At 37.0% G+C, this 16484-nt stretch overlaps 1 protein-coding gene across 2 annotated transcripts in view; it reads right to left on the bottom strand.

The window, feature by feature from the left end:
• The window catches only part of LOC134531029 (myosin-I heavy chain), a 373169-nt gene that overhangs the window by 65403 nt on the left and 291282 nt on the right, over positions 1-16484 (bottom strand). The window contains exons 22-29 of one of the 2 annotated variants that reach the window (XM_063366521.1): positions 15015-15244; positions 11814-12006; positions 10539-10697; positions 9664-9811; positions 7145-7428; positions 5266-5402; positions 3747-3955; positions 1857-2155 (exon numbers count right to left, since the gene is read on the bottom strand). In XM_063366521.1, coding sequence (XP_063222591.1) covers positions 1857-2155; positions 3747-3955; positions 5266-5402; positions 7145-7428; positions 9664-9811; positions 10539-10697; positions 11814-12006; positions 15015-15244 — 1659 coding nt within the window. The remainder of the gene's footprint in view (positions 1-1856; positions 2156-3746; positions 3956-5265; positions 5403-7144; positions 7429-9663; positions 9812-10538; positions 10698-11813; positions 12007-15014; positions 15245-16484) is intronic. The other variant, XM_063366522.1, reaches the window with a different exon arrangement.

Raw genomic sequence — 16484 nt, 5'->3', positions numbered from 1 at the left:
TGCGTGTGCGTGTGCGTGTGCGTGTGCGTGTGCGTGTGCGTGTGTGTATAAAGAAATAAAATGCAAAATGATTTTCTCAAAACTGTTTTCTTTCATTCATTATTTATTGCATAAAGTTTACTCATAAAATGTTTTGCAATGTTTTAATAAAGCTAAGCTATATAATGTTATAATTTTACATATGGCTGGAGAACCTTTCTTTCTCACCATTCAGTTAGTAAGATCAAAATGCTGGTGGTCAGTTCATTTTAATTCAAAACAATTATTTCTGTATGAGGTTCGAAATTTTTTTGCTATGGTTCGATTCAGTTCGGTTTGGTTCGAAACAAGAGAACTGAGGTTTGTCCAGCTCTAGAGAATTGTATATCTAAACTATATTATAAAGGTAACGGAAATAGCACAAACATAAGATAAACTACGCTGCATTTTGTCAGTTAGCATAACCACTCGATCATTTCCAACCTTCAATAATATAACATTGCAGAAAAAACGTAACTTTTTTTTAATGGTGTCTGTTATACAAACGTATTTTATTGAAAACATAGGAAGGATGAATTTAACAGAGAATTAGACAGATGCAAACTTACGTGTGTGGTTTTTGAGGTTATTTGTCTCTATTTTATATCAGGTGTATACACTATGTACTTATTTTATAATTTTATAAATACACATGTGATTTTTTTAATACATAAGCCTATGTAATTTTTTAAAATAAATGTGTGATTTTTTTTAATAATATGTGAAGTTTAGTGTGGGACTGGGATTCGAGATTCGATGACAAACACTGAGGATTCGATCAAGGATTCGGATTCGACCAAAATGTGGATTCGTCCCATCCCTACTCTATATGCATTAACACATAAATCACTAACAAACCAAACAATTATCAGTATACTTCAAGTTCAGGAGCAATGCTCAGAAAAAAAAAATAATTTATTGACTGCCTTTAACTCATGTCTCTGAATAAAGCAGACCAATTAGAGGACAAAATACACAAAATTAAAAATTAAGAAAACTCTTAAGATAATTACATATAGAACTAAAACACATTTTGGCAGGCAGTATTACAGGGAAATCTCGTTACAATTGATTTGAAAAACCCCCACATTTTTTTTTACTTAATAATTAATGTACTTAATGTTTATACTTTATACTGATTTGTTACGAATTGTAAAAATCTCGTTGGGACCTGAAAATATATTTTAGAGTGAGAAACCATATATAATAAGTTACTTTATAATGAGGTATTGCTGTACTAGTTTAAAAGGTGGTTAGCAACAAGATTATATGGTGAATTGCGATAAAACCGAAATAACACATAAAAGCATGTAATAACACTGCATAACATTGAAATGCAAGTTAATACACCATGCAGCACTGAAACACAAGTTAAATCATGGCATTAAGTAATATTTGAACAAAATTTAAATCAAATCGTACAAAAAATAATGTTTTAATGTTTGAAAGTCCAAGACTATCATTATTTCTAGACAAAATTTGTACCAAAATGCACGGATCAGAAAAATAATTTTATTTGTTTTGTTGTGCATCTCTTATTGAATCACTTTCAAACCATCAAATGCTTGCAAATCAAAATTATTATTGTTCTGAAAATATATGTTTTAGAACAATTTATTGCAAATTATGTTATTGTATAAATGTAGCATTTAAATTTTACCCTTATTTCGGTGGAATAAGTATTACAAAACAGATTTTATAAAAATAAAAACAATAACACAGAAATCCTGTATTTTAAAAACAAAATTGGACAAAAAATAAAACCCCAAAATCTTGTCTGTAGATATGTAATGTTTGTCTCGTTGGTACACGTGCACTGCTCGGCGATGACCCCTCACCTTCTCGGCGAACCTGGCGTACTTGCCCTCCTCCGTGACGTAGTCGCTGGCGCAGCGCTTGAGGTGGGCGGCGAGGTACCGGCGCACGGGCTTGCCCGGCGGCAGGATGACGGAGGTGGCGAGCGACAGCAGGGCCCAGTGGCGCAGGTTGACCCGCGAGTTGGGGTCGGGGTGGTCCGTCGTCTGCTTCACCAGCTGCAGGTACAGTTCCGTCAGCAGCACGTCCTTGCGCATGCAGCGCTCCATTATCGTCTGGATCAGGTTCACGTGCTCGTCCTCCACCGAGCGCACCGTGTCCCCTGCAACGGTCGGGGAACATCTGTCGTGACCACCGTGCCCAGCACGAGGGCGCGAACACTGGTGCTTTGAAGCAGTCGCAACCCCCACGACATTTATACAGGTATTTACTCATAGCAATCAATCTTTTTTACTGTAAAAACTAATATAAAGTACAATAGATTTGATCAACTTGTAAATAAAACTACAGGAGAATCCCGTTATAGCGAGCACGGTAATAGCGAGAACACTGCTATAATGAGGTCTTTTTGAGGAATTTACGGCGTGATCGCATGAAGCGCGCCTTGGTTGTTTGTCTGCTTTATCTTCACCCCTCTCGCTCGGCACTAGACATCTCGCCGTTGACACCAGTCACATTCTTCAGCCTTGCAGTTGCCATCTAAGTGTGTGGCTTTAAAAATAGAATCCCGTCCTCCTTTCATCAAACTTCCGCTTGGCTTCAAGGCCAAGGTATGCTCGACTCGAATAAACAAAGCCTTTGAATATACATATACCTACTTGTACGCATTTCTTATTATTTATAAAATAGACAAACTCTATATTTTCCCGCCATTAAACATAACAATGCACATTTTTTTTTTTAAATTTAAATGCTCTTAATTAATTTGTTGGGACATTTTCATTAACGAATAATAACATTGCTTATAACTATGTTAGGCCAAAAACGTCAGAGCTGTCTTTATACTTGTTGATAATTGATCGCGTTAATAATACACAAATATTTATACACTTGTTTGGAATTATTTCAGTCATGACACGTTTACAAACACGTCACGTTATTTATTTTACTAGCTGGCAAATAGTAGGCAGTAGGCACTACCATATTTATTTCCGAATCGCTAGGACGGTTTTCTTGTAACTTTTGTTTCGGTCAGTTGTTGGGGTATCTGTCCAGGAAGGGGGTGGTGATGGTTTGAGTTTAATTCCGAATTAATTTTCTAAAAAAGTTTACAGGTTTTTTTAAATGAAAAAAGTATTGTTTTCCAGCGACTATTTCGTTTGAGGCGTACGTGCGTTGCCGCACTCCTGCTTTTTTGTAAGGAATTAAATTGTCGCGCTACACTAGCGCAGTCTGTTTACTACATCCCGAACCAATACGGCCGCCAGCAGACAGCCCACATCGAAGATAGATAGCAGGACAATGCTGTGTCGGCCGCGGGCCAAGCCGAGTAATCGATTGCGGACTGAGATGCTAAACTTACGTGGCGTGGTAAGGTATTCTGGTTATTTTGACACAATCAGTGATCGCATCCGTAATTGTGGGGTATCGTTTTGAAGAGAATTCACACATCAGCTCACAGAAATTAAGATTTCGTTAATATAACCTGTTATTTTCCAATTATACAGGTTTAAACACAATTTTTATGCCATTTTCGGTTAATTTTTATTTTTTGGGGGCCAAAATCTGTCCAATTCGGTTATAGCGAGGACACTGTTATAGCAAGGATCAAACCCGAAACCGTGACACCTGGCTATAACGGGACTCTAGTGTACTTTGTAATTTAATTCTGTCTTCAGTAACCCATTTTGAATAACCAATAGATATTTTTAGTTTACCACAACAACCATATTTCGTAGCTGGGAGGGGCTCACCGTTCTGGCCCAGGCCGGCGTACGAGAGGATGAGCTGGAAGACCTGCAGCGCCGCCTGCTCGTCCGGCTCCGACACCTTGGACAGGCTCTGCGGGAGCGGCGTGCGGCTGAACGCCCAGTAGGTGTACGGGAAGCCCTTGTACGTCTCCCCGTGCTCCGCAGTCTGGCCGTGCTCCATCCACAGCTTCTCCAGCCGGTGCTTGCTCAGCCTGCGCGCGACAGAGTCCGAGCTCCAGACAGCAGCAATCCTCCAAGACCGAGGGACAGCACCCAGCTCGGCTGGGTCTGACGACCCGCGTGCTCCGTCACCCACTGTGCTGCTCGTGAAAATGTTAAGTGGTACCTATTACAATTGAAGTTAGTGATGGGTCAATCCTGATTTCATCGAATACGAATCTAAAATTCGAATTCCCTGAGAGTACCCCAAATATACTCATGTACGAATCTAGTTGTCCAAGTGTAAAAAATAAAATAATATGCGTACAATAAATGAAAAATATTAACCATGGTGTTGAAACATTCTACCCTTTAAATAGTTGATTCACAAACAAGGTTTACTTTCCTGTATAAATATATGTTATTTTATTTAAATAATTATATATATTTTTTTAATACAATTCTTAGGGAGTGGTAACAGAATAGATATGAATAACAAAATTTAAATAGTAAACTTCAGATGATACCGGTGTTAAATTTTTTAATTTATTTTATTTGCTCTAATATTTTTCTTCAAATCTTTTTCCTCGAATATAGAATCCTTAAAATACTAAGGATTTGATGGTATTTGACGATTTTATTGGCCCATCCCTAGTTAAAATGGTATCCAAGAAGCTCCGGTATAAGAATTGGTTATTCTAAAAATGTAAAACTCAATCTAGCATTCCCCCAGAACTATACAACAGTGTTTCGTGGTTTACGAGAAACGTTATACAAATTCAGTATAACATTCCATATCTATATTCATTTTTAAAAAGAATCATGTTTTATTACTTCCGTTGCTCTAACTCAAGAAATTTTTGTATTAGAATATTATCATAATTTTTGCTCCTTCTCCACCCTTCTCTCTTAACAAAAAAAAGGCTTCTACATTTCTTGATGTATTAGCAGGAAGGAATGCTAGCAGTAACAAATCAATATTCTTATTTCAGTGTTAAAGAAGTATTAACCTGCTTAACTTTACTTTAATGTTCCATGAAATCTTCACATAAAGCTGTCACTTATTGTAACTTTAATAACTGTTTTTAAAATGTAAGTAAAATATTATAGCCAACAAAGCTGCTGTTGGACGAATTGGTAACGATGATTGTTTGCCAGTTGACTTTAAAGGTTGGTAGTGATTTAAGAGACAATAGACAATAGTATATAGTACGGTAACGGATGTCTCATACTGACGGTGTCAATTAGGTGTGTACACCTAGCACGACAATGCATTCCGAATGTAAAGTAAAGCTAGACAAAGATGTAACATAAGGTGCACTTGACAGTATCTCGCAATAACTCTCAACAAAACTGACCGCACCTGCGCAGTGTGTTGCGAAGGAACCCCCCTCCCGAGTCCTGGGGCTTGCGCAGCATGTCGCTCTCCACCAGCGCCCGCCGGCAGTTCACCAGGTTCTGGTAGAGCCGGACCCGGTCCTCGTTGGTGATGGCCTTCACCTGCGGACGTGCCACACCACTGTCCAGGGAACAAGACGTTTCGCAGTTCCCTCTTCATCGTGGAACTGCGGTGTAACTCAAACCTCCAGGATAACACACATCCTCTTTAAGCTATGTGCACGCTCCTTCAGCCGGGTCTTTAGCTGGTCTGAGTTTCTGACTGTCACAGCCTGTTTTATGCAGTTTCAACTGACAAAATACTAATCCCTAGGGACCGGAAAAATTTGGAGGTTCAATGACCTCCAAGGTCGACTCCACAATTATACGTGCACTCAAACAGATGTCATCCACTCATTGGCTGCTGCCTTGTAAGACTTTCCAACACAGTAGCATGTGATTCGTAGGGAAAGATTACATGGTGAAAAGCGATAAAACCGAAATAACACCGAAAAGTAAATCAATACACTATATAATATATTTTAATTGAATAATAATTCAATTAAATACACCACAACACACCGAAATGAAATTAAAATCATGAAACTAATCACCATTCTCAATCAAAACTTAACTCTGACAAATACGTAATTATTTAATTATTATATCAAAAAATATTTCTGCATTTGCCACTGCACAATCTGAACTAAAATGCAACAAAACAATCACAGAAACTATGTGATTGTGGCACATTATTTCTGGCACAGTCAATTCAGGGTAGCCTTTGATACAACTAGATGTGCTCACAAATTGCAGTCTAAAAGCAAAGATATATTAAACATGTTTAAGTACGTACTTCCAACCACTTTTAAACTATGTATTTACCATCTTGAAAATATAAATTATATTTTATTTTAAATGGAAAAATAAATTGCAAGAAAGTACTAGACAGCCTTAGATTAAAAACTGGTTTACACTAAGATTCTCATTAAAATTGAGGTCATTAGAAATGGATAAGAGAAGAGATGGTGATGTGGCTGGGGAAAGAGGGAGGATGACAGTGGAGTGCCAACCATCTAGCAACATCTGCAAAAAAAATCCAGGTTTGATCCCACCTTCGAGGTAGAGGAGTACCCTGACCACTCAACCACCCTATCCTCAGGTGCTTCTCAGGAAATATGCACAATTACAGTTTTTACCCTAAAAAAAAAGTCACTGAATATAAGGCAACCAAAAATTTTTTTGATTATGAATTTTTGAAAAAGTCTTTACTAATTAGAAATCGAAATTCAAGTACATATCATTAGAAAATTATTTAAATGATTAAATTTATGTAGTCCATATTTACTATACCCTTTCTGCTGCCACTTTCATTAGTAATGATTTACTTGGTCTCTTTTGAAAAACACCAAGCTGCAGTTAGACTAGTTCAAAAAGCAAAGAATGTGGAGATACATGGTGGATGCCTGGGAGGTGAAAGAGGGAGGGGGGGGGGTGGAGGTGCCTTCGCCAGCAGCCACAATGAAGAGAAGCAAAGAGAACCCTGGGTCAAACTCCATTTGCACCCTCTCCTTCATCCTGCATCTCTCATCTGTCACGCCTGTGCAGAGGTTAAGGAAGCCCCGGACTAAAGTGGCATAAGTGATACAGTTTATAGACAGAGAGTGTAGTTTTTCAACCAAGATGTTCCAAATGGCAAAATGCAAGTTTGTAATTATAATGATGCGACCCCCACTTTTAGTTTTCACAGTTTTGGTAAAAATCATAGCATTATATTCAGGTAAATAGGGTAACATTGAGACCAAAACTCCGCATGCAGATGGTGAGGAGCGTAGAACAGAACCAAATGCCGCTAGCGCAGATACCTTCCTGATGGGAGCCTCGTTCTCTGTGATCCAGCCCGCCAGGGCAGGGCAGTAGCTGATGATCAGCGAGCCAATCTCGCTCTTCTGCGTCGTCTCGAACACGAAGCACTTGTGGCTGTTGCTGTCGGGCTGCTGCCGCATGAGGTTCACGGTGATGAAGCTGTCGCTGGGATCCAGGAAGATGGACTCCACGTCCTGGTAGCGGTACTCGTACAGCACAAACTTGTCGTCCGGCTTGATCAGCATCAGGCCGTCCGAGTTCACGCCCAGGATGAGACTGTTTCCTGTCGGAACAAAGCGATGACAAAGAGGGGTGGACGTCATGTGAAAAACAACGCTTTGGTGCAGGGGTGGGTAGCCTTCAAGTAAACAGACTCAATTTAAAATTAAATTTAAAAAAAAAAAAGAGCACGTGTAACACAGTACCCTTGATAGCGAAACTTATTTGGCAATTCAAACTTCGACTAGTAAGGGGTAAAATGGCAGGGAGAGAGAAAGAGAAAATGAACACAACCTTTTTGGTATTTATTAGATATTTGATTAAAATTAAAATAAATTAATAAACATGTATAAACAACATTATTACTCACTTCATCAATTAAAAATAAATATTAATTACTGTTGAAATACATCATAAATAAAAACTGTGCGTGTTGCTGTTCCATAAAAAAATTCTGTCATTTGGAAAATGCCAAATCTCTGAACGAGATAAGAAATTCATAACAGGTAGCGCTATCTATGCGGAAATGCAGTAACTGTCAACAGCACTCTCTATGCTGCTGGTTGAACAAAGAGGAACGCAAGCCCGTTGGTAGCAAATATAAAATTCCAGGCAATCACAGCTGACTGTATAGGATACCTATACGTATCTATTTTCTGAAAAAAGTGCATGCCACACATTTATTTTTTCCATCATATATCTCCCTTGTTCTATTTTTTTTTCAGGGGATGAATCATCACATAAAGAAAAGAACGAAAACAAGCCCCGCAACATATATAGCATAGTACTCTCTTTAATTCTCTTTGGCCAATTACCTTTCTCTGTCTTTTTCATATTAGAAAAGTTTCAGAACAATGCTTCATGAAAATGTTGCATTAAAATCCGGTCTTGAAATTTGACTCTAATCGCACCCATAGTTTACACATTTGAAAATTTTCATAAATGTGTTATTTTGTCCTTACAGTTAGTGTGGTGAGCCACTACCCAAGCCAAAAATGGCCCACGGACCACCAGTTGGCTTCCACTGCTTTAATGTATCGGGCTTAGGTATGTGCAGATTAACTTAAAACGAACACTTATTTTGGATCACACTGATGAGACAGAACTTTCCATTTCAATTTTTTCGTTTTTGTATGATTACTAATTTATTGCAATTTCAACTTTAAAAAGCAGGGCTTTTTTGATGTCCAATACTGGTATCAGATATCGGCAGATATTCAGATCTTGGTCCATACGAAGGTATTGGGACAAGTATTGAAAGTATCGGAAAAATTGTCATGATTTTGATTATTTTACTTGCTATAATTATTTGTCATGGTTTCAATAACATTTTTATCTTTAATGAACTATTTAAACTATATTATTTATTTATGTCACAAAAATGATTAACTTGGGTACTGTGTTTAGCTTCAAAAAAATACAAATGAAGATGGTTACAAAATAAATAAGTGATGTACTATTTTCAACAAAAATGCTTTGAATTGAGATTTAGAATAATTTCATGATACTCTCAAAACTATTTATAAAAAAGTCTATTTTTTTTACATATAGTTTGGCAAGAAATCAAATGTTAATTGTAGCATAGGGCATCAGCATTATTGGGATATCGGTGTACTGAGAATTATCGTAAAAAGAGGTATAGGAGCAGCCCTTATTAAAATACAACAAAATTGGTAAAAAATAAATTCCCCCCTTTTTTTAAAAAAAAACTCTTAATACAAGTATCCAAAGAATACAAATAAAATACAATAATTTCAACATATTATAAATTATTTTTATTAAAGACAAAGGAGAGGTGAGCATTAACTGCCCTGTGGTGCAGTCAACATTGTCATAATTGCATGCAGTGCATTAATTTTGGTTGAGTGCAAAGTTATGAAAGTTATAAAAGTCTAATTCAGACTTAAAAAAGCATCTCCCACAGTTAATGATTGTCCTTACTACAGGCCATGGTTGAGTCCTTCCCGATCCTTCTAACTGCCATCTCACGTGCACCTGCCTTTAGTGATCTCTCTGGCAACAAGGCGTTAGGCCCGAAAGAATTTTTCGTGATTTCTGACTGTCATTTTTGCCTTCAGTACTGAATGCCTTTGTGTTACAAACAATTTACACATGAAAGTTTTAAATTATTAAAATTCACATATAGTATATTTATCCATGAATGCACACAAATACAAAAATATATTATTTTATAATGGGCAGTTTCCAGCACAAAAAATAGCAGACATACTTTTATGTGTTCTAAAACTGTACAAGAATAAGCCAGAATATGCTGTTGGTTGTAGGTTGCAGTGCTCACCATACGACCAGTATCCTCTGTACGTGACGTGGAACATGGTCGTGCCGTAGAGGGGATACTGCATCACGCACGACAGGTACAGCACTTTCGCTGTGAGCTCTGTGCGTCCCACGCCGTACTGCCTGTGTGCTTGCGCTATTGTCGGGATCTGCGCAAACCACGTTACGTGTTACAACACATGCTATCCTAATAACAGTAATGCATCACTGCAAAAATTTCTGCTGCATATGAGTGATGCACATGTACTATGAGAGAATTACTACAACCTTGGGATTTTAAGTCATGTTCAGTTTGGTGAATACTGTAAAATATGACTCTGGTGTTTTCTTTTGATTTCTGATTATCAACTTTTCCTTCAGTACTGAATACTTTGAAGTTTCAAAGATGTTAAGATAAAGTTTAAAAAAATGTTTGAAATGTAAGGAATGTAGTTATTTCCAGACAAAAAAAATTGTACCGAAGAGCATGGATCACAAAAATTAATTTAAATAGTTAAATTGTTTATCTCAATTTTTGAACATAAATGCTTGCTAATTAATTTATATAATTTTTTTTATTTATCTGCTTTAAGCCAATTTATCAAAAGATTTTTTTACTGTAAAAATGCATCATATATATTTCAATTTGGTGGAGTATGTATTACAAAATAGATTTTTAAAAATAAAAACCTTAACAACAAAATCCTATGTTTTAAAAACCAAATTAGACAAAAAAAAACATAAAATCTTGTCTGTAAGTATTTATCTGCATATGTTATTATCACACTGTCCCAAATGAAACCAGTTACGGAGTTATCTCCTCTTCCTCGTGCACTGAAACTGGTGTTGACGACCACACATCGCAGGGTCGAGAGGGGGGAGAGGAAGAGGGCTCACCCACTGCTCGGCGGGCCGGGCGTCCAGGATCCGGCGGGGGAGATACGCCTCCACGTCGGAGTAGTAGTCCAGCTTGTCCTTGGGGTCGCCGAGCGCCACCTGAGCCTGCAGGCCCGCCAACTGCAGTGCCACCTTCTCGCTGATGGGGAAGTCGTCACACTGCAACCAGTGGTGGGTCCAAGCACGAGTCCTCAGTGCGACAACCAGAGCTAGACAACACTGTACACAGTTTAGATGCAGTTGTGTTGCGAGAGCAGACTATGTTAGGTCTGCAAAGAGAAGCAGGAAAGAAGATAGGGAGAAGAAAAAAAGTTTTGTTGTTTCAGCCCGCACTGTTAATTCACAAAGCGGCCACTCTCAACTGGGCTCAAGAGCAGGAAGAGGTAAAAGAAGGAATTTGCAGGTCACCTGAGGCTTCCCTTAAAAATAATGCAAAAAAAATTATCGAGCACAAAGCAGCATAATTACGATTTTATGGTTTTATTTTTAGGCTAATTTTGTTTTTAAAACAGGATATTGTAATTTTTTTTAACAAATCTGCTAATTCATAACTACAGCATATTATTAAACAAATGTTTCACAACACCTAATTCACAAAACGGTTTATTATGACTGACACATGATGTTCTTAACAATATAATAATTTGTAATAAGCATTTCCTACTTCTCGGAACAATAAAAATAAATCTGCAGGTAACCGAGTGATTGCAAATGTACCAATGCCGTAATGTAAAAATGAGTTGCTAATAATTATTATAAGAGTTAACAAAAATTAAATCTATTTAGCACTTAAATTTGGTATAACTTTCATGTTAAATAAGTTACATCCCTCGAGTTAAGTAAATTAAAAGAAGTCACCTTTTTGTGTTTCCAGTAAAATTTTCGATTAAAAATTTTGATTATTTTGTGCATTCATTTGCATTTCTATACTTAATGGTGTATTAACTTGCATTTCGGTGTTATATGGTGTATTGACATGGTTTTCAGTGTTATTTCGGTTTTATTGCAATTCACCATATAATCTTGTCCCTATTATCTATTGAAGCATATCTGAGGGATTTGAATTTAATTGGTCGTTTTAAATTGTCACTAACAAGTTTCCGCTACACATTACTCTGCATTGGCCAACAAAATAGACCGAGACGCACATGCAATGATTAAAACCTAACTAGATAAGAAGTGACTTAAGTATTTTATTTTCACGATTGTGTTTGTAAATACATACAAGGCAAATATGGCATACCAGTCCAGCCTAAGGACAGAGAAGTGTCCTACCTTGACGACGCTGTAGACGGCTTGTGCGTACAGCATGCTGACCTCGACGGGGTCCTGGGACAGCTCCCGAGTGGTGCGGAACAGCCGCCTCTTAAACACGAAGCGGTTTTCCCCGCTGCCGAGTGTGGCGCTGTTACCTCGCCTGCTCAGCGTCGCAAATGCAGATGTGGTGGTGGCCAGCTTGCACTGCTTCCTGTTAGTGTCAGAGCGCTCCATTGGTTCTCACTGTGCCTATCCTCAGTCAGTTTGATAAGTACTGTTTTGGTAACAATTCAATTCTGTAATCAACTGGTTCCTTCAAATCCAATGAAATTGCTGGACTAAGAATAAGGCTATTTTTCCCCCTAAGTAATATTATCAAAATTGCAGGTATAATTTTAATAGTGTGTCAAACACAATAACATCATTAACTAGATTAGGATTTCCATCTCATTAATTGGGTGGTTTCCAATATTCGTCAAGTTTGAAAAGGATTTTAATTTTTTTTTTTATCAGAGATTTTTAACACCTGGATAACGGAGCTTTTTCATAAGTCTCTTATACAATACAATTTTGTTAAATTTCCTAGGAATCTCTCTGGACTATTAATTTTAAATCAAAAAGTTTTTAAATTAAATTTAACTGTTTTGTTTATTACAGTTCATTTGAATAAAGTTACGAGAACTAAATTTGTATACTTTAAAGCAAATTTTTTTTTTTAACTATGAGCATTATTAAAACAATATCCTTTTGTAATATATCAATAAAATTATATAATTGGAGTGGAACCATACTGTAAAAATACTTGCTTTTAAATTAAACTACCCAACATATTTTTGCACCGAATAAAAAACATAAAACATTATGTAACATAACTTGAAATGGTTTTATTTATAAAGTTAAATTTAATTTCAAATATTAACAATGATATAAGTTTCATCATCTAATAGAAACAGCACTGTGATATAAGAGTTAATTTATTTTGGGGCTATCAGGTGACCTAAATTAAACTACCCTATCTTTATACGCAATCTATTATTACTTGTAATTTTACAACTGTAAAATAACAAACAGGTTTGTATTTGTATCCAGGAATATAAATTATGAAGAGTCTAATACGTATTATCTTGAAAATTACTTTTATGAAGAGGGTTAATCCACCGAAAATTGTCACATACTAAAATCTAAATTTTGTTAATATATTATGGTAGAAAGTGTCGAACTCTACATCCTCCACTCCTCAGCTGGTCTGTACATAGACTGGGTTGGCCGTAGGAAGTGGTCAGTTGCGAATTGTCTTTCACACAAAGAGGGTATATCGCTCCAATATCTAGGACAAAAGTGTGTTTAGAAGCCCTCCCCTTCCTCAGCCCACCACCCCGCTGGGCGCAGACCTTTTCAAGTGACAGCGTTGCCAATTGTACTGATTTTCCCCTCACCCCTCACAAGCCATTTTAAACTTGAGGGCCACGCGAGCACTCAGTCGTGAACATCCACGCACTAGCTCATACAAGCAGTACGTGTATACATTCAAAACAAAACTCTTCCTAATGAATTTTAATTTAATATAATTATTTAATCAAAATTTAATACAATTTTGAGCATTTTTTATTGTTTATTGTTATTTGCTGGTTATGTATAAAAATTTAGATTTTTGCATCTGAAAATTTTGGGAAAAGGAAATGGGAGCAAAGTGGAACATTCACAAACGATGACAAGTAATCCCAAATTCTATTTGAACAGAATTGTAATGTTTTTATAATGATAAAAATCAGAAACATGTTTAGATGAAACAAGTTCGGTTTTTAATTTTGTCATATCGCAAAGTTAAAAATACATACAAATACAAACATTTTAATATTAATAATAATATGCATCTGTTTTCTCAATATTTGATTGAACTTGATATTTATTACTTGATGGTGAGTTACTTTATTGTATTAGAGAAATTGATAACTTTAGCATTAGAATACATTGTCCAGCATAATTATAGCGACCAATAATTTAAAGCATTGATGAACAGCCGCAGTGCTGATAGATAGAACACTGGAGTTAACCAAAAATTTAAGTGGCACCGATGCACTCGCGCGTGCTGGCGAGCAATGAGCCCAGCGAGCACTGAACTGCTATCTGTTGGCACCACTGACAACTATCTATAAACCTTAATAGTATAAGAGGAAGCGTTTGTTTTAGCTTATTCAGCACATCTATTACTCTGATTTAAATTGTTCTCACACCAAAGTCAAAACATGACTTTATTCCTTAGGTACGAAACACAATTATCCAAATATGTACATCAAAAGTCTTAAAAATAAATAATTTTACGAGTAAATTTTCTTGTCACACATAAAAATTTTCATTTATAATAAACTATCAAAATAATCATAAGTTTAAGTAAACAGGTCAGTGGAGAAATTAGAAATTACTGAAGATATGTTAGAAATTAAATGTACTTTTTATTTACTTTAACTGCACGAAGGTAATTGTTAATACTGAAGGAAAAAAATTTTTAAAAAGGTCTGATTACAAACGTTTTTATTAAATTATATAAAAATTTAATTTTGTCCAACAATATCACATAAAATAGGTTGGACTTTTCTCTTTAAGGTGTAGAATTTGATATCTCTATTACTAAAATCATTTTTGCTCAAATTTTGATAACGTAACACACTGATTTCCAAAAATCGTGAACCATCTCCTTAAATTTAGGGAATCTAATGGAATCAGAATCAAAATGTGAATAGGAATCTGCTTCACTTAGGAACTGAAAAAACTAGTTAATAGCAAAAATATTTTAACTAACTAAGACTCGGTGTCATACACAATTCTGGTTATTTCATTTTTATAACAGTGCTTTCATTTAAAGGCTTTTTGGATTTATTAAGAAAGACTTTAAATTGTAAATTTCAGATTCAGCCAAACACATGGAATCGGCATCATTGGACTTCTATCTTTAATGAGCAATTTGTACTAGGAATTATGGTCAGCACCAAACAGGGCTAAACGTGGAGATTTATCAGTATCACTATAGCTCTATAGCACTATAGCTCTATAGCACTATAGCTCTTCTGTTGTTTTATCACAAGATTTATTACAAATATTTAATAAACTAGTTAAGGCAGTAAATCGAAGGCAGTAAAATGCAAGGAAGCTGGAGACATGAAATGTAAAGGTGTTGCGGGCGACAGAGCCTGTCGGGCGGGACGCCGGCAGCAAGCTCACATTTCCCAGCCGGCGATGACGTCGTACAGGTAGTCGTGGGCGCGGACGTGCTCCTCGCCGTCGGGCCGGCTCTGGTAGATGGCCCAGCCGTCCAGGTTCCTCAGCCCCAGCTTCTCCGCCAGCTTGTAGGCAGCGTCGCTCGCCGTGTCCGTGGGGTGCACGTCGATGGCCTTCGTCCGCCCGTCCAGGAAGAAGAACCGGCACACGATGGTGCCCAGGCGGCGCATTGCCTGCAACCAGTGGCGTAGCCAGGATTTGTGTATGGGGGGTGTTAAAAAGCATGCCCCCCCCCTCCCCCCTGTATTAAAGCGTGGGGTCTGGGGGTCCTCCCCCGGGAAAATTTGGATTTTAAGGTGTAAAATAGTGCTATTTTAGCTGTTTTCGGTACTTAAATTTAAATATTGTAATGGTAAAAATTTTAATAATTTTAATATGAAATTTGTTTGAGTGATGAATAAGAAATTAATTAAAGATTTGGTGCTAAGGGGGGGGGGGGGGGGGGTTGAACCCCTAAACCCGCCCCCCCCCCCCCCCCCCCCCCGGCTACGCCCCTGCCTGCAACCACCATCGGCACCGACTGCACGAGGGCCATGATCGCTGCTGCCAGTGTCGCAGCACAACCTCCACAACCTCCGGCAAGACTCTCTCGCCCGAAACGAGTTTTACTCGAGTGGTTTGAGCCACTGCCTACAACAGAACCCTGTTAGAATGTTTTTCAAGGGAATAAAAGGAAAAAAAAAACATAGGCAGGAATGCGTTTAAAGTAGGAAATATCAATTTAGCACTGTTCCAGTGTTAAAACCACTCTATGATTGAATTTGCTTAAACCAAGCCAACGATTTTCTATTAACTTCATGAATATTCCAGCTTCTATTTTCTTTGTCAGATTAACAGACACACTGCCACATTTCTTTAAAATATTCTCTCAAGATTCACAACGATAGCATTACAGTGGAAATGCCTATGTCCAATTCCTTCGCCACTTGTACATGTGTGTTCTTACTATTTCTACCTATGAATGAAATGAATTCAACTCTATAAACAATATAAAAACTTATTTTTTGTGTGCCATTACAGAATGGGTGGCAACTCAAATACTGTAGAACTATGTTTGTACATCTGAAAACACATAACAGAATGGCAAGGAGTGAAAGGAATTTTTATTTTGTTTTCCAAGATGAAGGTGCCAACACACACACAGCTGCGAACATATGTACCTTAGCTATATAGGATACATAGAGATTTCCAACTTTTTTTTTTTTTTTGCAGTTCTTGAATTTTAGGAAACAAACATTCTAAACAGTAAGCCTGTGCGAATATCAGTTTTTTAGTTCGAATCGAATTCGAATACGAATACCAAATTATTCTCAAATACGAATATTGAATTCGAATAGTTGGAATGAGAATTGAAATCCCATAAAACATGTTATATCACATCATATTACAATATGATAACAGGTACATATTTAC

Source organism: Bacillus rossius, chromosome 3 (assembly GCF_032445375.1).
Source record: "Bacillus rossius redtenbacheri isolate Brsri chromosome 3, Brsri_v3, whole genome shotgun sequence".
Lineage (NCBI taxonomy): Eukaryota > Metazoa > Arthropoda > Insecta > Phasmatodea > Bacillidae > Bacillus > Bacillus rossius.
This window is presented reverse-complemented; position numbering and strand designations above follow the sequence as displayed.